The sequence below is a fragment of the Rhamphochromis sp. 'chilingali' genome (genome assembly GCF_963969265.1).
Source record: "Rhamphochromis sp. 'chilingali' genome assembly, chromosome: 7".
Taxonomy (NCBI): domain Eukaryota; kingdom Metazoa; phylum Chordata; class Actinopteri; order Cichliformes; family Cichlidae; genus Rhamphochromis; species Rhamphochromis sp. 'chilingali'.
The window spans coordinates 9,915,944-9,941,085 of NC_137934.1; the positions used below are offsets into that span (position 1 = coordinate 9,915,944).

General features: G+C 41.1%; 1 protein-coding gene across 3 annotated transcripts; it reads left to right on the forward strand.

The window, feature by feature from the left end:
- rassf8b (Ras association domain family member 8b) lies at positions 1 to 23,413 on the forward strand. 3 transcript variants are annotated; one of them, XM_080886512.1, is made up of 9 exons: positions 5 to 307; positions 14,455 to 14,611; positions 17,847 to 18,197; positions 18,310 to 18,515; positions 18,664 to 18,867; positions 19,024 to 19,098; positions 20,046 to 20,168; positions 20,842 to 20,968; positions 21,473 to 23,413. In XM_080886512.1, exons 2-9 carry the CDS (start codon positions 14,500 to 14,502, stop codon positions 21,586 to 21,588), a joined length of 1,314 nt encoding a protein of 437 aa, XP_080742638.1. In that variant the 5' UTR covers positions 5 to 307; positions 14,455 to 14,499; the 3' UTR covers positions 21,589 to 23,413. The 3 variants fall into 3 exon arrangements, with proteins under 3 accessions (XP_080742640.1, XP_080742638.1, XP_080742639.1); XM_080886513.1 differs by lacking the exon at positions 5 to 307 and adding an exon at positions 7,563 to 7,673; XM_080886514.1 differs by lacking the exon at positions 19,024 to 19,098 and having other exon boundaries at positions 1 to 307.
- The last annotated feature ends 1,729 nt before the right edge of the window (positions 23,414 to 25,142 follow it).

Sequence of the window (25,142 nt, forward strand, 5' to 3'; positions counted from 1 at the left end):
CCGATCGTGATTTACACGTGAGGTCTCCTTCACTGATAGCAAGCCTACAAGCCCCCTTGTAGGATGTCCGATGACTGGACGGACTCGTGTTTACATCCACTCGGTTTCTAGAAGAGGCGGGGATGCGCGCACACCGTTAACTGTGATGCAGGCGCCGATCGGCACAGAATAAACAGGGATCTCCCTCAAGTGGCCCGCATACCATGACGAAGAAAGTACTGGATTTTATCCCAGAGAGATATTCGGTGGCTACAGAACAAGAGAGTTCTTAATCGTCTAAGACACAGTGAGCTGCGGCTGGAAAGAGGTATGTTGTCGTGTTTGTTGCACTGGATTGAACGCAGTGAATGCGTCAGTCACGCCAACATTTAAAAGCTGCTGTCCTTTAGACAAGCTTGTAGACTGTTATGGGCTAATAAGTTCACTGTTGGCAGTTTTGTGTTAAAGCCTGTGAGGAGGACAAACGCAGAAGAGAGACTAAAATGACCGATCAACTGCAGTTGCGTAACTTTATTTGACAGATTTATTCACGCCCTTCTCGTCCTCCCTTTCAAAGAAATCTAACCCACATCCTCGGTCAGTGTTCCTGACACAAAATACCAGATCCATGAGCCATCCAGGAAGTGAGTTAGTGGTCAGTGCGTGAGTGGGATCTGTCTGCTGAGCCCTGCAATGCAATTTATAGAGTTTGGCTGTAAGCGCGTACTCAGCAGTGGTTTTTTAATCAAGTTCCTTCAACTGAGTCATGCAGCTACAGCACACAGGAAGAAGTCCTTGAAGCACACGTGTGGCGGACGCAAGGGTAAACTGTTTGTAGTAGGAATACTTTGCTCTGAGAAGTATACTCTGCTACTAAACTGTTGTTTCCTGATATATTGGTAACGGTTAAACCTTTTGAGAAACTGTTACAGATATCTTCATTATCAGTGAATCTTGAGCCTTTTTCAGTGTGTCAGTAATTATTTTTAAAAATTCCTGTCATTATTTCTAAAAAGTAGTGCCATATTGCAACTTTTGGTATGATCAGATACAGAGTATTTATACTGATACAATACTTTTAGCCTATAAAGGCAGCTTATAGGGAAGAGTAGTGGTTCGTGATTTATAAGATCAATCATCATCAGTTTACAAAATGAATACATTTTAATGATTACTAAATGACTGTGACTTTTACTTTCCACTATACTTAGTTAGCAAAACACACCTTTCAGCTTTTCATGTATTTTGAAACAGTTTTTTCTTTTCTTTTTTGAAGACCTGCAATGTAAACAGTATAGATCCAATACCAATACCAGCATTGGTATGGATACTTTCAATATTTGGATCAATCTGCCCACATCTACTTAAAAGCTACAATTTTGTCCACGGATTCAGTTTACCATCATAAGACAAAGAGATCCTGACCAAAAAAAATCTCCCCGTTCACACAAGTTCCCATGCCAGCTAAGCACCAATATTTTTGCATTATTGATATTCATTCACACTGTGTCTGCATTTGCCTGAGATGTCAGAACCATGCTACCCAAGTGGGAAGACTCGTAACAGACTTTGCAGTGTAAATCCAGTCCAGTTTATCTTTCAGCAGACTCCCCCTCCCAGCACCTTGCGGTCAGTTAAGCTGCAGGTCTTACCGGGTTAAAGGCTTATTGTCTTCAGCAAGCTGATTAGTTTTAACTTTTGAAACTGCAAGAGGGCACTTTGGTCACTCTGCTTCAACATAGTGATTTTTTTTTTTCCTGTAACAGTAAAAAATAATAACATCCAGTGATACAGCTGAAGTGTGAATGTGAGTACACTGCTTTGTTACCCATGACACCAGCAGTTGTGACAAAAACCTGCAGCTGCCTTTAAATTGTTACCCACAAAGGACTGCATGTTGCATTCGTGTGAATACCACTGCTTGCTTAATAACAGGGAACTCTTACACTGTTTATGACACAATAGATGATTGATAGTATCTGATTGCAAAGCTGTTCTCAAGCTTTTCACTCAGCTTATGCAAGCTTTTGCTGAATATGCAGCCATCTCACTGTCTTCAGCTGACAAAATTGATGTGGAGGTAATCTCCACATCAAGCCTCCTGTGCAGCTTAATGCTGCACAGGAGGCTAGAAGGTGGAGGTTTCATTTATAGATTGCAATATGCATTATCAGTTTTAGGAGGACCGCTGTGTTCTCATGGACTCTTAAAAGCATTACATTATATTAGTATATAAGTAAAGAGAAACAGGCAGGGGGAGTGGGAAATTGGTGTATAATATGAAGGCTGTGTGCCAACTTAAAAGCAGAGTCATGAGTTTATTGCTGTATTGAAGGGCCTGTGAACCTCCAGGATGTTCCATCAAGAACAGTGACATCTTGTGTGAGCACAGAGGTCGAAATGTAATTTCATTTAGGGTTTATATTTGGATTACCTGCTGACGTTAGCATTTTAGCCTTCCTGTTGTTCAAAGCGAGAAGATCTTGGGTTTGAATATGGTTGGCTGGTACATTTCTTGCATGAAGTTTGCATGTTCTACCCGTGATTGCGTGGGTTTTCTCCAACAATCCAAAGACATGCACATTAGCTTAATTGTTCATTCTAAATTGCTAAATTGGATGCAAATGTGGGTCACTGTATGACGGCTGCAGGCTTTAGTCTTTACAACTGTGGCAAGATATTAGTAGGGAAGTTTTAGGTGCCAGAGGGTTGATCATCTGAACATTAGTAACCTTCTGACGTTGAGCTTTGAATGAGCTAACTAACACAGCTAAAATCTGAGCTAAAGCTATGTGTCTGTGAGCTACTATTGTAGTCTCACAACTAGTTTGGGAGTCATTGTGGATCATTTTAGGCAGCTTACACAATTGTGAAGTAAAAACTCTCAGCAGAAGATTTCTTTTATCCAGTGATTTTTAGCAAGCTCATAGAGCCTGGACATTTTTATTAGGAGTAAGTTTTTAAATTGTATGCAGGCCATTGACCTCTTAACATAGAGGATAGAGTTTATCTGTTTGGCATGACCGCTCCAGCTAAAACTAGACAATATCCACCATAAGGCCAACTCTGAGATGTTCCAGCAAAACTCCACTACATCTCCAACAAGAACCCCCACTGCAGAGCACACCTTCATGTTTTCTCGCAGCCCACATTCAAAGGAAACAAAGAGGAAGTGACAGGAAAGCACGGACTGCTTCTTAATTGTTGCCGATTGTGTGGTCTACTTTCCCAGACCGTACCCTCCAATCACTCCGGTCAGCTGTGTAAGGTCGGGACAAAGCCTGAGCTGCGTCACCATGGTGAGGGATTGTTTGCATCCAGTCATGCTGCTGGCCATGTGGACTCACGCATGCACATTACAGCGTGCTCTTTTGTTTGTGCGCCACTTGTTGTTTTTCAGTGGATCCCCTCCAGCTTCCACAACCTTCTTGTTGCGTATAAAAAAATTGGCATCGTCTGTTTTTTGAACTGCTATAAGTCTCATCTACTGAGTGCCATGTCTCCATTAGTAATTAGATTTTTGACTGACAGTCGTGTTTTTAAAAAAAAAAATATGATCGAGTTTTGATTTTTCAAAGCAAATGTGTCTGTTTAATCAGATGTTTGAGGGTACACACAGCAACAAGATTGGCATTGAGTCTATTAAACTGTAATTTAGCAAGAGGCTGAGATGGCACAGAGCTGACCAAGGCAGGAAATGAACTATTAACTATTAACTATTATCGAGACTGAAGAAGTCACTTGGATGAGTGACGAAACGTTTCTCCCACAAAACGCTACGTCCAGATAAACAGAATCAACTTTTGGAGATTAACTATTAGGTTTGCATATTGGATTTAAATTCCACCTTTAAGTCGGTGTGAAATGAAAAGCTTTTAGTTAACATTTCTCAGTCTGTTCCTTCAATGCTCATCCACGGCTTATTAAAGGAGCTTTTAGCTTCATTTTTGTGCTGATCCCTCTCATGAGCTGCTATCCATGTTTGAGGAAATATAAATAAGAAGCCTGGACTTCTCGCGCTGCGTCCCCTCCCTAACTCTGCCTTCCTCTGGCATCCTGAGAATGAAACTTCAGGGGAGTTAGACTGGAGTCATAACTAAGTTTAGCTCAACGGTTCACAGCCCAGACAACACAATATTTTTCATGTCTGAAACCAAATGGCTGTGGCAGAAGTTGTCTGACAGCAAGGATTTGTACTGATAGCTGCAGCCTTTCCTTCCCACATCAGTCGTTTTCAATCTTTTCAAGCATTTTCTGAGATTATGACTCGCATGAGTATAACATCTCCTATATCGAGCATGTTCTGTCTTCGTGGTTCGATCTCCCTTCGGATCATTGTGTTGTTTATATTTGTTTATTCTGTCTCTTATGCAACGTGTTTTTCTGCTCGTTGAAGGAAAATATACATGAATGCAAACACAGCAAGCTCCAGTAATACAACTGTTTAAGATAAAAAAAAAACCATTAGAAACTCAAGTAGAAAGCATATTATATGTAGCATCAGAAATAGATCTAAATAAAAGCACAGTTATTTCAGTGTTTAGTCATAAAACAGGTCAAATAAATAAATTCCATGGTAGTTAAATGCTAAATCAATTTGCCAAGAATGCATAAAAAAAAGAAAGAAACCATATTTTGGATTTCTCTGAGCCAACAGTAGAATGTGATCAGCCACAACTCTAACAGTATACAGACACAGTTTTTCAGTTCAAAGGTTTTACATACTGGGACATCATTACAAATAAATAAATAAATGCAAACCCAGGACACGCTGGAGAGATTATATCTCTTGGCTGGACTGGGAATGCCTTCATGTTCCCCCGGACAAGCTGGAGGAGGTGGCTGAGAAGATGGAGGTCTGGGCTTCTGTGCTTAGGCTCTGCCCCCGCGACCCCAGCCCCGGATAAGCGGAAGAAGATGGATGAATGGAATAAATGCATGACGAGTGTGTGGAAGAACTAAGTGCACACCGTCATTCAGTAGCTTGTGGAAGCAGGTTTAGCACTAACTTGAAGTAATCGTTTTCTGATTCACTTTATCAGTCGCTCACATCATTGTGGAGGAATTTTGCTCCACTCTTCTTTACAACAGTGACTAATGCACGAATCTCTTAAGGTCCATTTCAATAAGGCTCAGATCTGGGCATTGCAACACCTTGATTCCTTCTTAGCTATGCTGTTGTAGATTTGTTGCTGTGCTGTCGCCCAGATGGCCTCACATTAGACCCTTGAATACTTTGGCATTCATGGTCAACTCAATGACTGCAAGGTGCCCAGGTCCTGTGGCTGCAAAACACACCCAAATTATCAGCCATCATCCACCATGCTTGACCGTGGGTATGAGTTGTTAGTGTCTCGTTCTCCAAACGTGGACATCTCTTCTGTATATAGCAGCGGTCCCCAACCCCCGGGCCATGGACCGGTACCGGTCTGTGAGTCGTTTGGTACCGGGTGTGAAATTTATGGTTTTCATGGTTCTGATCGGTTTTTAGCATAATTTTTTTTTTATCGTTAACTCTCTTTCCCTAGGTCTTTTCCCGTGTGTTATGAATAAATCTTCTTTTTCTTTTTGGTACCGATACTGGTTTTATTTTGTTGTATTTATCCACGACACCTTAAAGGCCAGTCCGTGAAAATATTGTTGGACATAAACCGGTCAGTGGCGCAAAAAAGGTTGGGGACCGCTGGTCTACAGGATATTGTTCCAGAAGTCTTGTGGTTTGTTTAGATGCCACTTTGTAAACCTAAGCCATGCTACCATGTTCTTTTTAGAGAGAAGAGTCTTTCTCTTCCAAACAAGTCATCCGTGTTGAGTCCTTTTTCTAATTTTGACTGTCATGAACGTAAACATTTAACATGTTAACTGAGGAATCTGAGATGTAGCTCTTAGCCTTCACCGTTAGGGGTGATTTGGTGGGATATCAATTCTGGGAAAGATAGGCAGTTGTCTTGAATATTTTCTGCTTGTGAATAATCTTTCTCACTGTGGAATGATGGACTTAATTTTGGGGGGAAATGGCCTTATAACCTTTCCCAGACTGAGCAACAATCACTTCTGAGAGATCACAGCTGATGCCTTTCCTCCTTGGCTTTGTGTTAACGCACACCTGAATGCTCCAGGCCTGTAAACTGCCAAAACTCCTGCTTTGATAGAGGTGCTCATACTTGTTGATGACTCCTTAATCAAGCACATTTGATTACCAACTCCTGGCTGTTACTTATCCTTTTAATTCCTATTGAAACGGTAAGAGTGTACTTACTGTTTCACACACTGCTACTGCATTTTAGCTTAGTTTGTGTTAAACAATGACACAGTGTAATGTCACATCTGGAGTTCATCTGAGGTTTTATTTATCTGATTTCAAAACCTGCTCTGGTCCAGGCTGTTGTTATGCCCTGTTGTGTGTGTATGTGTGTGTGTGTGTGTGTGTGTGTGTGTGTGTGTGTGTGTGTGACAAAAATTGTGACGTCAAAGAGATTTCCTGTCAAATCTGTGTGTACTTAGTGGTGGTTTGGAGTGGTGGGAGGGATTTTTGTGTATGGATTACTGCATAAAGTTGGAATGTGAATCACTGAGTCTTTTTTTAAATGACTAACACAAGAAGAATATCCTGCACCTGCACTTCCTTTTCTAGAAACTATGACTGTGCGGACTTGTGGCTCACTGAACACATCTAAATATGGAAGTATACATTTACAATGAAGCCGAATCAAAATAGAAACCAGTGTCGCCGCATACTAATTAGTTTATACCCGCCTGTATGATTTATTAATTCACACGCTGGCAGCGGGATCATCAAAGTAAATGTGATTTAGATTAAAGTCATAACCAGGGAGGAAAGGGAAATTGCATGATGCAAATTCAGAGCAGTAATAGCAATAGCTGTAAAAAAGGAGAGAGCGAGAGAGAGAAAGTGATCGGTGTGGCTGAGGTAAGTCTCTGGAGGAATTGGTGGAACTTATCAGCAAGGAGGAAAAGAAAATCAAAGCTACTTTGCACAAGGTGACGGGCTTCACAGGCCATGTTGTTGGAGCAGTTGAGCAGAGAATTCAATTAGTTATTGACTCTGTCGACAGTTTGTTGTTCTGACCTTCAGGTTTCCAGTTTAGACCTTCAATAACCTGTTAAGTTCAGCTCAGAACTGAATGATGGTGATTTAGGATAGAGACTAATGAGAGTATACTGACACCAATGCTATTATTGATTCTGGTCATACGGTTTAATTCTTTATTGGTTCCCTGATTGATTCTTTATTAACTGTCCATGTGGAAAAATATCCAGCACTGTGAGCCTGTGCAAAATGTAGAAACAGTAAAATAAAGTTTTTTGCATGTGATTTGGGTGGAAAGTGTCCACCGTCACAAGTTGGACACATTTTTCATGCTTCACTGGTCTGTCCCACTTAAGATCAAAAAGTATGCATGTAAAATGAGTTTGACCTACTTGGAGCATCTAAGTTGTTGCAATTTGATTGTTTTTGGATCAAAACTATAGGGCATAAAGTTTTGACTAAAAATGATCTGAACATCTGCTTCTGCACAGCCGCCTGCTCCTGTGGTCCTGTGTGTCGCTCCTGATAAAAGCAAACATCTATCAGCATATGCTGTTTGTGTCAAGGGAACCGTAAGAGCTCTATGAGTAAAGGAATGAAAATTCATCAAAAGGAAAAAAAACCCAGGAACCATGTTAGCGAGGTCAGTTTGAATCTAATATTTTTTAGGCTGTTTGATATCTTATTTGATATTTTTCACAACTCTGTCTGCACATGTGGCCTTAAAGTGTTTATGCAAATCATCTTCTAATTGAACATAACTGCTAGTTTAGTGGAAAACATGTTGCAGTGCTGAAAAGGTGCTGCAACCACTCACTGCTGTGCCAGTTTTATGTCAACATTTCCCATCTTTACATTTACATAAAAATACATTTATCAAGTGTTAACTGCCCCAAAATAACTCCTTCACTTTCAATATGAGCATTGCAAAGTAAAGCCTCACGAGAAAGTCGACCGTCTCAACGTTAACCCCCTGCTCTGTTTTGATATATTTATAATAAATGCATCACAGTGGAGTAAATGAAATCCAAATGTCTCACATAGAAGTGCTCATAGAAAGTGTGAGTATGCACATTAGTGTGAGCAGAGTATCATAAAAGTGTGCGAAAGATTACCACATATGTGGGTTAAACTTCAGTGGATGTTACTCATCATAATAAAAATTCAGTGACAACATTTCAGCCTCACCTGGCTTCTGTCTTAAACCTTGTATTAAAGATACAGGTGTGATCAAATGTCTAAATTCAAATTTTTTTAATGTTTTTCCACAGTGAATTAATTGTGCAGCATGCATCTTTAATGACTTTAAAAACAATAATTGGGTGCACAAGTTTATTTTTCATTTTCTGTAATCAATGCAGGTTCAAATATGTACATACATCCCCAGTCATATCTGGTTAAATGTCCATCAACATGTTGAACCTCAACCAGATGCTTTTTGTAGCAATCAACAAGCTTCTGGTATAATTCTGATCGGATATTTGACAACTCTTCTTGGCAGAATTAGTAGAATTCATTTAAGTTGGTTGGTTTCCTGGGATGGAGCTGCATTTTAAGTGTAGTCCACAAATTTTCAGTAGAGTTAAGGCCATATTATCCATTCCAAACTATTTTTGCTTTGCATCACACTTTTTCAAGTTTTACTATATCTCGGAGAGTAAATGCTGAGTGTTTGCAGACAAGTCGGCGTCTTACGACTGTTTTAATCTCCAGGTGACCAAAGCAAACACAAGTAGGCTAATGGTGCAGCACACTCTTTGCAGTCAATCCAGTTCAGAACAGTTGACCTGTTCAGGAGAACGCAAGGTATTCATCTCAAAAGGGTTTGCACTCCTTCTTCAAACGATCCAACCTTTTCCTTTTAATTTTATCCTGCTTGGTTTTGTTTATTCATCTGCACCCCTACTCTTTCACCTTCACTGTGCCTCTTTGTTTTCTTATTGTCTCCTTTCTATTCCCCAAGCCGCTGAGCTCCTTTGAGAATAATCTCATTTGCTGGATCTATCTCAATTCGAATGCATACTGTCTCGTTTAACAAATCGCCCAGTTTCACTCCAAATGCACACCTTGCCCATAACAGATGCCTTCAGCGCAGAGGAGTGTGCAGCATAATGCGGTCTCTGTAGAAAAAGGCCTCCAGGGGGGGGGGCAGTAGTTAAATTGGAGGAGAGATGGGATTCCCATTCCAGCTGTGACGAAGATGCAAGGTGCTTAAATTGTTATCGCCTCAAGCGATAGGCAAGTCAAGGATCAGAGCTGAGCTGATGGCCCAGTCAGGAGACAGGGAGCAATGCTGCCCAGTATGGTTGCAAGACTGAGTATTAGCCACCTGCTCTTTCACTGCTCTGTTGCTCAGGCTTGCAAGGGCCATAATGACTGCCTCGCTGCTGAGGCGCTTGTGTCAGCAGTTTGAAATGACTCTCATTCTGTGTGCCTGTAAGCTTTTCTGCACTGAACACCAGGAAATGAAAAATATATCGGAAGAGTTCGATCACAACACAATTACATTACCACAGGCATTTGATGGTACAACATTTCACCAGCAGCGTTACATGAAATCTCTTACAGAGAACTAGTGTTGTGTGTTGTTGTTGGGAGCATCAGGTTTTAGCTCTTTAGTGGCCCTTAACCCATTTAGGAAACACTTAACTAAAACAAGGGTGATTAAGTTGACTGGATAATTTGGTCATAATATCATGTTGTTCCACCTGAATCTACCTGCTGCAGAAGAAATGTTAGTCACATTTGTTAAATGCTCAAAGGTGGTGCAGCTCCAGAATTAGCACCACTTCTGAATCACTGTTGTGTTCACCTGATAGAGTACATGTAATGAATGTTGGGAGATCTCTTTAGCTGCTATGCGCTCCATTATATTCAGCTGGTAGAGCCATTTAACTGAAGTTATTCGCCGGCTCTGTCAATCAATAACCTGAGAGACCGTTAAAATTATAGACATTATATAAAAAACAGACAAAGCCTGAAGGTTTTGAAAAGTGAAGCCAATGCAGAAGTGCCTGAAAACTGCATTATTTCTGTCAGCAGGAGGTAAGAAAAAAAGAAGTCAAACTGTACAGGAGTTTGAGAAAATGACCCCACTTCTCACTCAGTGTGCAACCTCTGTAAACTCAACCAAATGCATGTTGCAGATCTCGGGAACTTGCCTTTAAGAGTGTAGTTTTTTGGGGGGTTTTACACATTCAATTCAATTCAAGTTTATTTATATAGCGCCAAATCATAACAACAGTCGCCTCGAGGCACTTTATATTGTAGGGTAGACCCTACAATAATACATTCAGAGAAAAACCCAACAATCATATGACCCCCTTTGAGCAAGCACTTTGGCGACAGTGGAAAGAAAAAACTCCCTTGAACCCCCTCCCTGAACCAGGCTCAGGGAGGGGCAGCCATCTGCTGTGACCGGTTGGGGTGAGAGAAGGAAGACAGGATGAGAGACATGCTGTGGAAGAGAGCCAGAAATCTCTGGCTCTGGCTCTCTTACACATCTGTATGGCTACATCCATCTCTGCATAACAGGTTATATATAATTATCCTTATGTGTGGAGACAATGTATCATTCAATGATGCACTTCAAGAGCATCATTGCACAACTGAAAGCAGAAATACTTTTTTGTTTTTTTGTTTCCAAAGACGTCTGGATGCTACGTGTTCTGTATTTAAAAGGAAAGAAATCACATGCTACTCCATCATTAGCGGCTCAGAATTCTGAGCTGATGTTTATTATTAAAAAACCCCCACACTGTTCAACTTGTAGATTTCTGTGATGGGAGCTGTGCTTCAAAGGGTGGCTTTTTAAGCTTCCATCTCGTGCTTGACACTCCATTTGGTGTGAGTGGCTGGCACCGTGCAGTGTGGGTTGCACACCTGTGTCATAACTGTCACTCTGGTGGCATCTGCATATTTCAAGCTGTACTTTTTCCAGCCTGATATGAATATCAAGCAGAAGACTTTTGCTACTGCCTTGTGTATGTCTGAATACCTGCAGCCTGTGCATCATTTACAATTGCAGCATGGTGTTGTTTCTCACAGCGCTGCTGTATAACTCACATTTGGTGTACGCCTCAGGGATGCTGAAGTGACTGAGGAGGGCATCGCTGTTTCTGTGTGTAGTCTGTAATATTTCTCCAAGCCCTGACAACCCAACAACTTATCTATGCTCCAGTGTTTCAGGTATTTGTGACAAGTCAAAACTAGCTGTTGAGATTTTCCATTTTTAGGGCATGAATCCTTTTTGTTGGCATGGCAGGACATTCACTTACGGTCTGGTCAAGTGCTGCGTTCTGCACAGCTGAAGATGTGTTGGTCACTTTCCCATCCCAATTCAGTGCAGTTACTGCTCAATTTGCTGGAACATCTGTGACAGTCTGGCCCATGTATACGAAGAATAGCCTAAGGTTTGGATAGTGCACCTACATGGGTCCATGTCTGAGTTATCCCAGCTGTAGAAAATTGGCTTTTGGTGTCTGAATTTCCAAATTCTTAATATGGGTAGCTGACTGGTGCAGATAACTCATAAGAGGCCTTGAGTTATTACAGGGGTTTTTTTTATGTTAGATTTTTAGCCCTTAAATTAAGTTGTAGCTTTAGACCAGAAGCTGCAGTTTGGGGAAGGCCTCTTCCAGGCTCTTCCAGGCCTGTCAGATCCCCACAGAAAGCCTCCCAGTAACAGTCTAAGGAGCTTGGAAAGAAAAGCATCTGGACTTCTTTAAGTTGCTTGAAAAGAAGACCAGACGCTTTTCTTCCCAAGCTCCTTAGACTATGATGACCTGGATGACTGAGAACCTTCACAGACATACTCCCAGTAACAGAATGGATTTATTCATACATAATTAGCAGCAGTGTTGGGTAAGTTCCTTTAAATTAGTAACTTAGTTACATTACTAGTTACTTCTATCAAAAGTAACTCAGTTACTTCAAGTTACTCGTTACTTTCAGAGTAACTAGTTACTAGGGAAAGTAAGTTTGGTTTAACTCAGAATTCTCTTGTTAATGTGTTGCTTCCGTAACTGGATACCCAGCAAGTTTGCCAGTCTTCTAGCTTGCTTACTTGCCACAAGTGCACTGTGCCACCTACCAATAGAAAGGAAAAAATAATCTGCACATTTCCACGGGAGAAATCCCACGCCTGATTCTATCCTAGCCTGCTTTTTACATCCAACACAAAAACTGCAGTCGTGGTGCTTTCGATTGTACTCAGAACTCGGAAATTCTGCCTTCTGAATAGGAAGATGTAGGTAACACCAGACTGCAGATGAGCTGCATTCAGAGCTGGACTGGGACAAAAAAATCGTCCCGGGCATTTTGACTAGAGACCGGCCCACCATTACAGGAAAAATCATAAAGACTTTGAATGAAAATAAACACTGTTGTGACAGTGATGTACACTGTTCTGATGGTATATATCTATCAATCTATCAATCGTTTGTTGTAAGACTCAGATAATTATTTTTTTAAAAGTGAGACATTTTAAATGAGAATAAGAAAGTATTTCCTTGTGCCCCCCTTTCCCTGTTAATGCCCTACATGGACCCCTGGCAACACTTTGCTAGACCCGCCCCTGCACAGTTACCAGCTGTCAGCTACTTGGAAAAGGATCCTGGTGTTATTTGTCTCTCAGAAACAGTTCATAACTTCCCTTCAACTCATTCATGTCACCTAAAAGGTAAACCTGTTTCTCCATCACAGCTCTGATGATTCAGTAAGGACATCTCCTGGTTTCATCTTCATGTTTCCCTCTCACCACATAACCAAACCGATATCATGACCAGCAGCTTTTTTGCAGCTGTGGCTCCAGCAAACATAAGCTGATACTAGAAATTAATATTAAATAAATTCTAACAACAGCTGATCAAGCTTAAAAGTGCTAATGTTGTTTACCGCGACATCCGCTGGTTTCCTCTTTCTGGCGCAAAGTGGGCAATAAATAAACAAGAGAGAAAAGCCGATCAGCTGATCATTGATCAGTTTCATGATTGAAGTAGAAACAGGAGAGGGAGGGTAAGAGGATGAGAGAAGAAGAGGCAGCTGTGCAGCAAAGACACAGAGTAACTCCAGCTTTGTGTCTTTTTCATTGTAGCTGAAGTCCGGGACAAACTGTTCCTTTTCACCTCAATACGAAACACGTAATATTTTCTCTGAATACGAGATGATTCCGTTTTTTACGGGACGGTTGGCAACTCTAATAATTAACCTTATGAACAAAATAAAGTTCAACATCAGTAACATAGCACCCACCCAGCTGTATAGAAACTCCGTCATGCTAGCTAGCACGCAGTACGAAAAAGTCAGCACAATGAAAATAAACTCCACCTAAACTTGGTTCTTATCTGACCCAGATGGACTGCAGGTCATAACTTCTTACCTGAAGTTCAGTTCACCTGACACTCTCGGACCAGCGGCCGCTTCGGGTCTCTCCTCTTGCCTCCCTTTTCCTTCATCCACCTGCTGGCCTCCACCACTTGCTAATGTTATTGAATCTGTGGAAGCTCCGCGATAGCCACCACACGAAGTAACGAATAACGAGCCTATTTAAATCCCAGTAACAAGTAACGCGTTCCTGGTTTTGGCATAATAACTAGTTACTGTGCTCGTTACCACAATAATAACGTAGTTACTGTAACGCGTTACTTAATAACGCGTTAGTCCCAACACTGATTAGCAGTGACAACAGATTGTGGAAGCAGAAAAGGCATTTTGAAAAGTGGAATGAAAAGAAGTGAAAGGTTTTTAAATTAGCCACATTAGCTGAAGCCAAAGATGGGATTTGCTTCCATCTTAGTTGATCGTGTGAAAAAGGTTGGCTTGTCTGTATAAGTATAATTCGATCTCTTGACCACTTATGCCTCCATAGAAGAGTCAACAGAACGTGTGTGTGTGTGTGTGTGTGTGTGTGTGTGTGTGTGTGTGTGTGTGTGTGTGTGTGTGTGTGTGTGTGTGTGGCACAAGTAGTTATTTATAGACGTATAACTGGAAGAGGAGTGTTTGGGGTGTGGTCCTGCTCCTGAAATTCAGATAAACTATCTCTAGTTAATAAGGTGAAGCTGTACAATAGTCCTACACACACACACATACACTTATTTATTTAAAGGAAACATTAAAACAGTCAAACTTTTAAAGAAACGTCATCTTACCTGGCATAGAAAGAGCCTGGAATGTACTTCATACTTTCCTTGGTCAGTAGTGTTGGCTTATATACTGCAACTTAAGCATGCACGTCCATTTCACACCTAAGAGAAGCAAAGTTTGTCTATTACACACTTTGCGTGTAATATCAGGTTGGATCCACCACTAAAAATATTTATAATCGAACCTTTAAGGGTCTTGTGTAGGAGTGAATAGTGGTTAAGTGATGCTTAACAGTTAAACATGATTTATTTTACCGAACTTTTTATTTTTTCGCTCTCCAGGATGCAAAATAAAGAATCTCTAGCGGCTCCCTGTGGTGTGGAGGAATGAAGGCCATGGAGCTAAAAGTGTGGGTGGACGGAGTGCAGCGCATTGTGTGCGGGGTCACGGAGTTCACCACATGCCAGGAAGTGGTCATCGCTTTGGCACAAGCCATTGGTAAGCTACAAATTACTCACTACAACATAACCTGTTCACAGGTAGCAAATGCTTAGAAACATTATGTTACTTCCTGTGTCTCTAGAAAGTAAAATAATATTGCTTACTGCTTAAGTCCAGGAAAAGCAGTGCAAATTATATTTTGTCCTGCATAAATCAATTCTGGGATGTTCTGTTATGTGGGTTGCATCCAGTATTTGGCAGGCCACATACATGCAGACACTTGAGGAAATAAGTGGCTTGAAAATGAAAAGTGACTAGAGGGCACAAATAGATTTTCACCATAACGGGACTCTGTGAAACACGATGAGTCATACTGCAGTCTTTCCTTTGTTGACAGTTGATAGAAATAAGTTCAGGCTCAGCCTCTTCGTTTGCATTTGTGAATTTAAGACTGGCATCATGACATTTAGTCATGTGTACACATTTTTTAGAGGAACACATTCAATATTTGATTTTTCAGTAGCCCCAGTGGTTAGAGTTAAAATGTGGGGGTCTTTCACAGTGACAGCAGAGGAAGAGTTATGGCACGGTCCTTTGTGCTCGCTGTGCCTTTTGTCCTGGCCAAGCTGCTTTGAAGTCTGAATGGCTGTAGTGATGAATGCAGCTCTTTTTATAAGGACCCTTACTGTGGAAGAAGGGGGTTGGCTGTGCAGTTGGCAGTGTTTTCTCTTATCTTTATGTGTACAGATACAAATACAGGAGACACACACAAAAGGCCCTGAACCACTGAACCCCGTTCTTTGGCTAACACAAACGCTGTTTGTTGACTTGAATTTTCCCACTGCATTAGACACCGTGGTAAAGTCCTTTATATCTGCCAGTGGTGCAGCCTGTGGGAGAGCTGTGAAAAAGCCTTTTGTCATTGTTTCGTCTGTCGTTTTTTGCAAAAACACATTGAACTTTATTTTGATCATTTTAACAAGGCTGGATTGATTTTTTTCACAGGTTCCACGGGGTGTTTACTCTGACAGCATGCAATGTGATTTTTGAAACATCTCAGGGTGCACAACCAGATACAGAAGGGTGTTTAATGGATATCTGTGAGCTGAATCATTCTCAGCCCTTGTTGATGTTACTCAGCAAATGTTTAAAGCTGAGGGATGACACGGACAAAGGCAAAACTGTGATCTGGTAAAAGATTTAAAGAGAGCACAGATAAATGACTCTCTTTATCACTCACTGTGGAATTTAAGTGAATAGTTTTCCCTCTAAAGTAATGTGAACCCAGATTTGAATGTGTTAACACTGTGATTGTTTTTACTTCAGAAAAGAAATTGTCAACATGAAAACTGATGTTCACTTACATTTCCAGAAAGACTAGACAACATTTTATTTCTTTTTTTATCATCTTTAAACAAGTTAGTTTGGGGACATCACAGCTAGTGTGGTCATGTCAAAAAGAAAGTTTGCACCAAACTTTCTTATAGTCTTGTGGAAAAGTTGTATTGGTTCCACAAGAGTTAAGCAAGTAGTAGCCAGGTGCTACTAATCAAATTCACTTGATTAACGGATTAATCGCAAGTGTGAGCACTTATTTAAAAGCATAAGATTTGGCAATTTGATGGTCTGAGCATAAAGGTATGCGTTTGGATAATGCTAATGTTCTCAGGAGTGGACATCCCAGGATATTCACCCCAAGGTCAGACCATGCAATTTTTTTTAGAGAGGCTGCGAGAACCTAAGAGCTACATCTCAGACTCCACAGGCCTTGGTTAGCATGTGAAATATTCATGACAGCACAATTAGAAAGTTACAGAACAAACTAGGCTTGTTTGGGAGGGCTGCCGAGAGAAAACCACTTCTGTAACTTTTAACTTCTGTCCCTTAGACAGATGAGACTAAAATGGAGATATTTGGCCATAATACACAGCTCCATGTTTGGAGAAAACCCAAACACCTCATATCAAGTGTATGAGATCACCAACTCGAGCGTGAACTCATCTGTATATCAAAATACTCTAGAGAAATGTGAGGACATCTATTCAACAGCTAAAGCTTGGGCTGGGTCATACCTCAGGACAATGATATTGAGCGTAGCAGCAAATCTGCGGCAAAATCTGTTGCTAATTTAAAACAGAATGACTGAAAAAGAAAAGAATCAAAGCCTGTCAAAGTCCAGATCTCAAGGTGACTGAAATGCTGTAGCACGACCTTAAGAGAGCGGTGCATAAACAAATGCCTGCAAACATCATTGAACTTGTCGTGGTTTGCACTGTCAGACCATGAGAAGAGAGGAAGAAGACCCAAAAGCAGACACTGAAGAGAGGAACTGAAGTTTTAAACAAAAAGCGAGCAGTTTATTACAGGCTGGTTGAACATGGATAAAGAATAAAGGGCGTAAACTAAAACCTACACTGGGAAAACTGAAAAATGATAACTATGACAAAACTGTCATAACTAACATAAATATGATTCAGAGCAGGAACGTGCAGAAAACTATGAAGAAGCAAGAACATGAGGCATGAACACGACCTGAGCTGACTCATGCCGGACGAGGAACTGACATGGTGGGAGGGTAAACAGTCTACCTAACCACGACTGAGTGAAACGCACAGACTAAATACACACAGGAGGTGATCAGGGGAAGCGGAAACACATATGGAAACAGCTGACACAAATGAAAATAACGACGTCACAGGAGAAGATTTAAACTAAATGCATCGAACAAAGAAACACAAGACTTTCAAAATAAAACAGGAAACATGGTGAGACGTAGACAACACAGACTTGACAACATGAAACACGCAGACAGGAAATACATAACAACTAGAACAGAAGGCCAGGGTGAAACAGACTACAATTCACAGCCAATTAATAATAATCCAAAACTCCACATGATCTTCAAAATATAACAAAAGTGATCAAAACCAACTGAAAGCACTGGGTCACACACCCAGCCTCTGACAGAACTGACTCAAATTAAAGAAGAGTGGGGCAAACTTCCAGTATTATGCATTATACATACTTTGCAAGTAAAACTTAATTTTCACCCACAAATTGAAAACTTTTTAAATGCTTGCACCATATAAAGGTTGTTTCAACTGAAACCTGTTGAACATCAAGGGAAGGAGGGGTAAATTAACATCACATCTCCTTCTTCCAGCAGAACCCCGTCCATTGCAATGAAAAGAGCCCAGAAAAACAAACCCTTCATGTAGGATTCCCTTCCACTGATTGTGAAAAGCTGTCATAAAATGTCAGGACCTTTCAACTACTTCTTGTTTTGTCCCAGGACGGACGGGCAGATACACTTTGATCGAGAAATGGCGGGAGACAGAGCGCCACCTGGCTCCAAATGAAAACCCTGTAGTGTCCCTGAACAAGTGGGGCCAGTATGCCAGTGACGTGCAGCTCATCCTCCAGCGGACCGGCCCGTCTGTCAGCGAGCGGCCAACCTCTGAAGGGCTGGCTCGTGTCCCAGAACGAGGTCTATACCGCCAGAGCCTTCCACCTCTGGCCAAGCTCCGTCCATCGGGGACAGACAGGTCGCTCAAACGAAAGGAACCCAAACGCAAATCTTTGACCTTCACAGGAAGCACCAAGGGTCTGCGGGAAATATTTGGAAAAAGCAGAGATACTGATGGTGTGTATAGCTGAAATATTAGCCATGATCTTACCAGTCATTTCTTTGCTAGCTTCAATGGTTCAGTTTCCTTCTTTTAATCTTAGTCTTCCCTTTTTGTCTGTGCATCTAGTCAAACAGTTCCAGCAGCGCGGTGTGAGTTTAAACCTCAGCAGAGTTGGAGGAGGTGGAATAGCATCTGTACCTGGGAGTCCGGCCAGAGAGCTGAGCCGACTGGTGCAGCTGCAGAGAAACAAACTCCAGGCCCTGGAAAGCCGCCTGCTGGGCTGCGAGGCTGAGCTGCGAGACTGGGAGGAGGCCACAGGCGAGGCCAGCGATGTGAGTAAAACCACAGCTGCCAGTGCAGTCACTGAGAGAAACTTTGCATATGTGCTGATCTTCAGATCGTCTGCACCCTAAACTTTCATGTCTTCCAATATCTTTATTTTTACATCCCTACATCATATTTTAATCCCATGCCTTACAGGAAGGAAACCTGGAGGAAGAGCTGCTGCTTTTAGAGCAGCAGGTGAGGAGGAATGACGCCGAGATGGAGGAGGAGGAATTCTGGCAGAACGAGTTGCAGATAGAGCAGGAGAACGAGTGGCAGCTGCGGCAACAGCTAGCCGAGCTGCAGGGCCGCGTACGCGACTGTGAAGCCAAGCTTTCGGAGTATCTAGCTCGCATACAGGTGAACTTAGCATCACGAGCTGCCTGATTTCACCAGATCCTGTTTTGATGGTTTTACGAGTTAAACCTCTTATCTATAAATGTCAGTAAAACACAAACACGCTGCTTTAACTGAAGAAGGAAGCTGGGAAAAATGAGATTTTTATTTACTTTCCAGAGCATGGAGGCAGGTGTGGAGCAGGAGCGACTGCAGCAGGAGGCTGAGCTGAAACAAAGGGTCAATGAGGAAGAGGTGCAGTCATTGAAAAATTAACATTTGGGACATTCTACCGATCTCATAAACAGATACTTACTGTGGATGGCATTACCCTGGCCTCCAGTAACACTGTGAGGACTCATGCTGTGGTTTTTTACCAGGATATTTCCTTCAAAACTAGTTCATGCATTTATTACTTCTAGGCTGGATTATTTTATTATCAGGATGTCTTAAAAACTCTCTGAAAAGTCTTCAGCTGATCGAAAAATGCTTCAGCAAGAGTACTGACGCGGGGACTAGAAAGAGAGAGCATATTTCTCCTATATTGGCTCCCCTTTACTGGCTCCCAGTTAAATCCAGAATCGAATTTAAAACCCTGCTCCTCACATACAGGTCTTGAATAATCAGGCCCTATCTTATCTTAATGACCTGATAGTACCGTATCACTCCAACAGAGCACTTCACTCTCAAATGTTACTCTGAAACTTTTTGATAAAGCATATAGGGTTGGATCAGGTGACCCTGAATCCTCTCTTACTTATGGTGCAGTTAGTCTAGCCTGCTGGGGGATTCCCATGATGCACTGAGCGTTTCTTCTTCGGTCACCTTTGTCACTTACTATGTTTTAATACACCACTTTGCATTTAGTCATTAGTTTTTATTAATCGGTCTTTCTTCCACACCATATCGTTGTCCTGTATTATTGTCTTTACCTTACAATATAAAGCACATTGAGGCAACTGCTGCTGTGTTTTGATGCTATTTAAATAAAGTTGTGTTGAGAAAAATGTTTTGTTAAACCGACACATGTGTTCTAAACTTGGATGAATAGTTTTGCAGAGCTAAAAAACTTTTTATTCAAGTTCAAAACATGTCAAAGCATGAAAAAGTCTTCCTACATGGTTGAGTTTCTTTTGCATATTTCTCCTGGAAAATTGCGATGAGCGCTGGCTTCCTGACTTCCCTTCCACTCTGGCTTTCAGGTACAAGCCCAGCTGGAGAAAGTGAGGGCAGAGTTGGAAATGCAGAGCCAACAAACAGCACGGCTGGAGAACAGCTGCAGGGCATTGGAACGCTCGCTCAGCCAGTCAGGCAAGAGATTACAGGTCAGCTCAACTGTTTAGTTGTTTATTTTAGAGGCCCATCCTGGCATTTTGCTTAAAATATTGTGTTCCCATTAACTTTGGAAGAGGCTGAAGAATTCAGATTTCAAGAAAGTGTTTTAAAAAATCTTATTAAGAAGTCGGAAAACTTTGGCTCCGCTGACGCTGGTTTAAAAATTTAGTCCTCAGCACACAGGTGGAACCATAGAAATCTAAGCTCATTAAGTTGTGGGCAGTGAAGCAAAGCCTTATCTCTGGCTCGCAGCAATGTGCGATGGATCTTTGCCTGCATGCATCCTAGTATGAAGTAGGGTGAAGTCCAGTAAGATGTGGGAAGCGTGAGGTAACGAGAAGGGAATGGGAGGGAGGGAATTAGCAGCATTCTTTGCCTGATTAGAGAGGGGCCTGAATAAGTACGCAATCCCCTGCCTGCAGTTGTGTAATCATCTGTGAGCTGATACTTTTCTTTGGCTGGCTCAACTACACTATGACTCTGGAGAGATCCTGAGCAGAACATCAATCTTTTTTTCATTTTGACCTAATAAATTCACCTCCATTAGAGTAACTTCCTGCACTCGAAAGCTTTGGTAAGCTGTGGATTTGTTCATGTGCAGTACTTTTATCAGACTAGGCATACAGTTCATTTTATTATCCTGGTGTTTTTTTTCCTTTATAGGAGAAAGAGCAGGAGCTGGAGCAGCTGACAAAAGAGCTTCGACAGGTCAACCTACAGCAGTTCATTCAGCAGACTGGTACCAAGGTCACTGTGCTGCCGGCTGAACCATCAGAAGACATCAGCAGCGGTATAAATACACGTACACACTGACAGAAACTCTACAAGATCACCACCTTCTTGAAAGCATTTAGTTTACTGTAAATGCTGATTGCAGCTGAGGCATTCTACATACTGTATTGCTTTTAGATGTGTATGGACACAGTGCCACCTTATGGTCATACTGAGAATGACCTGTTAGACTACGTGAGGCAGGACTGCCCCATTACATGGACCAGCAATGGAATTCTCAATATAAAGCCAAAGAAAAATCCTCTGTTTTTATTTTAATCACATCATTTTTTACATAAAAAAACTTTCTCCATTCTCTTTGTCTTCTTTATTTATTTTGGCTGCTCCTTAGCATCGTCGTCTTCTTTCCTTGCATCTTCCTCTTTCTGGGTTGCTGTAACATAGTTTGTTTTTTTTCTCATTTGATACTTAATCACTTGTGGGATGTCAGATCAGAATCATATATCAGTGATGTTCATACCCCTCACAGCTAAATGACCATCTCTTTTTTTGTGTGCTGCAGAGACGGAGTGCGGTTCCCTGAAACGACTCGGCTCCTCCCGTCTCTTACCCAGTGACCTTCGTGCCCTTCAGAGCGCCGTCTCGTCCACCCTCAACCCTGAAGGCATCTACGTTTGACCCTAAATGTCCAGGAGGCATATTCTTTTGTGGCGGCAGCAAGGCAGCTTTATGCTACTGAAACTATTTCCACACACAGAAAAGCAAAGAAATGACTCCACAAATAGATGTTTTTCTTACAAGGCAACAGAGTGTCAGAGTGGCACTTCAATATGGAGGGTTTTTGCCAAAAAAAAAAAAAAGAAAAAAGAGTGTGACAAGAAAACTGCACTGCCTCCTCTTCACTAGAATTGAACTTAAACTTAAACTGATGTCATCATCTGCCGTTTAATGCACAGTCTGAGCTCCCATGAGTGAGTAAGGATAAGTGCAACAGCACCATTTTTCTCTACATACCAGCTACTGTGTTTTTATTTTTGTTTGTTTGGGGTTTTTTAGCACTTCCGGACACACTCTGAATACACAATCATTTATTAGTCAAGCGATTCCCGGCAAAAAAACTATAACACGTGCAGTAAATCATGAGAGAATTTCACAGTGCAGTAGTTTGACACGCGTACTCGTCTCCATCCAAAAAAAGAGACAGATGCATGAGCATGCACAAACAGTGACTCCTGTGCTATAAGCATAGCCATATCTGATTGCCTTAAAACTAGATGTTAGTAAATGTAATATTGAAACAGAACTCAAGGTAGCTACTGAGTACTGTGCGCAGTGTGAATTTGATAAAATGCTCCAATTCAGGTGACTCCTTGTCACGGTAACTGATGTCAGTACAACTCCATGTGGGGTTAGTCTTTTTTTTCTAAAAGAGTTTGAACTTTTCTTTTTGTTTTAATTAACTAGTGAGTTTTCTTCGTGTGTATGTTTAGACGGCGATTGAAAACATTTCTCATAAAATGTATGTCAGAGTTAAAAGAGGGCGACTAAAGAGGCCAATGAAGTGATATTTTAAGTAGAACATGGTGGCTGTAATGTGGTCCAATTTAAGTATTATGTGTTGTGCAGTAGGCATGCATCTGTTGTTTTTCTCATAATGAAAATGTCTTTAGTATGGAAGCTTTTTTCTGCCACTGAAAAAAGGGTTTTTTTGTCATCTGTAAGTCAGAATTTCAGCTTTTTATCTCAGTTATTTTCTAAGAAGTTTAAGCATGTTACAGTTTTGAGATAAGAACCAGATTTTTTTTTCCTTACAGATGACTTGTGCAAAAAACAAAAGAATTTAAAAAACAAACAAAAAAACGGCGGTGCAAACAAAGTTCCACACTTGGGTGTAAATCCAGGCTCAAATAATTTATCACTGTGACCACCAGGTGGCAGCAAAACATATTTTATTCAGGTAGGCGAAAGGCTCTTTAAGTCATCTGATTAGTGCGTGTTTAGGAGTCACTTACTGTATGCCTGTTGTTGTTGTTGTTGTAACAAAGCCTCTGCACTTTAGCTTTAATTGTGTTAAGGTGAGAGTGTTTGATATGTTTCACTGTGTACTGTGTTCAGGAACACACACGCACACATATCAACACACCATCCTATGATTTCTAACAAACTTAAGATGTCTTCTATGAACCAAAGTTAGTGTCACACAACAGATGGTTAAATGAATGTATTTTTTTGTGTATGTGCAGCTTGTGCTTAATAAAAATACCAGCTTCATTCAAATGGTGGCTGCGCTGCACACCATACATATTTTATATTTTACGGTCAGCTCTTTCACGCAGAAAGACGACATTTATATCACAAAAGACAGTATTAGAAGTCTGAGATAGAAGATGTTAGTATGAACCTTTGCCAGCTGAATTGGAGAAACCCAAACTGCTTGTGGATCCTCAGTATGGGCTCAGAAAACTGCAAAAAATTGCAGATGTTAAATAAAAAATCAATATTGGCCCTGTTTTTTTTTGTTTTTGTTTTTGTTTTTTTTTGGTGTGTGTGTGTTTTTTGTCCCCCAGACCAAAGATGGGAGCCAAAATTTCCCACTTGTGTGGGCAAATATAACTAAAGTTTCAGAGCCGAGAATATCACTCGCAGTTTAATGCTTTGAATCCTGTCTTCAGAAGAAGCACGTTCCCTCTGTTTTTCGAGCTGATTTAATTTGGGCGACAACAAATCTTTTCCACTCATTTACAAACCTGAATTTCCCTCGCTGTGTTCTCTGTGTAGCTAACTTCATTTCGCAGGCTCCAAATCTTATCGACTATTATTTGAACCCATGTGAAGAAGCTGCAGGTGTATAATAAAGTGAAACCCTCCCTCCGGTGTGAAGAGCCTCGCTTGACTGTTTGCTTTGCTGTGCAAAGGCGACCCGTGGCCTTCTGAAACTGTCCGGGGACACTTACAGAGGATTGCAGCATTATCAGCAACTCCAGCTGTGACACAGATGCTGTGACCTGCTGAGAAAGGAATCACAATGGCATGCCTTATAAAGAGAACAAAAACTGTACATTTCTACATATCACATCAATCTACGGACTGTTTCTAAAGTAGATTGAAGTCAGATAAATGCAGAGTGCTTAAGATGTTAGATTATAATGCTGTAGCTCAATAGGCAGCGTGTGCATGCAATAATGTGCGACTGGTTTCACTGGTTTCCCAGCAAGCCGTGACTCATTTTGGTTTTGGTTTGCACTGTCCCTTCTGCCTCGTAGATGACGAATGAGCTTAGTCAAAAAATGGCGTTTTCATGCCTTTTCATTTAACTTTGGCAAAAAACAAACAAACAATAACATTCACGAATGTAAAAGAGAGATGGCAATACGTTTACCTGCATTGCTCTTTTTTTCTTTTCCTTGTTTTCATGTTTAGAGACATTGCCAATAATTGGTGTCTATTATGCCATCAAAAGTGCATATACAAATGAGATGATGGAGCCATTATGGAAACAGCCATCAAGAGGTTTTGAAAGCTATTTAAAAAAAAAATGTTGTGGCTCAGGGATACACAGAATTACCCAGACAAGAATGGACTGAAAGTAATTATGGATAAACGCCGTTCACGATGTCTCGAGCCATTTGACAAGTTAAAGTGGTTGTTTGGTCTCTCGGGGACTTCAACAGCTGTTTGACAAGTATAACGTGTAGCACGGGGTCCTAGATACGACACAACACACATCCCCAAAGTAAGAGATGTACTCAAAGTGAAGTGTTTCTGTTGCCTGGTGATTCACATGGAATATAGTGCAATTTGTATCTCATGTATTATGGAGACATACACCAGACGAGGCAAGAATAAGAGGCATAATCCGGGGTTTCGTTCAAGCCGATGATTTTGCAGTGCAATCGTGCTTTTGAAACGCATCTTAAAGCATTTACAAAACACTGTTGGATGGACTGTGCTTGGCTAACATCATGACAAATTGTATATTCAAAATGTTATGGTTTTGTATTCTTTAACTATGAAATCATTAACAATATTTTTGTCAGAACTAGAACTGATTCTGTTTTAGTCTTTGGGTCACTGTTAAGCCACTATTTATGGAAGAAATAAAAACTATCGAGAACAATGTAAAATATATAAAGAAATTATTATCTACTGTAACAAGATGCCAGAAATCAATAAACTTCTATGCCGTGCTACTATTGTGCTAACTTTTCTCCATTTTTTTCTTTCATTTTTGA

Excerpts from the sequence above, each read along its gene's own strand:
- rassf8b (XM_080886512.1), top strand. The coding sequence starts at position 14,500 with ATGAAGGCCATGGAGCTAAAAGTGTGGGTGGACGGAGTGCAGCGCATT. Across the intron at positions 14,612-17,846 it reads CGCTTTGGCACAAGCCATTG|GACGGACGGGCAGATACACT; the intron begins GTAAGCTACAAA and ends GTTTTGTCCCAG. Across the intron at positions 18,516-18,663 it reads CCACAGGCGAGGCCAGCGAT|GAAGGAAACCTGGAGGAAGA; the intron begins GTGAGTAAAACC and ends CATGCCTTACAG.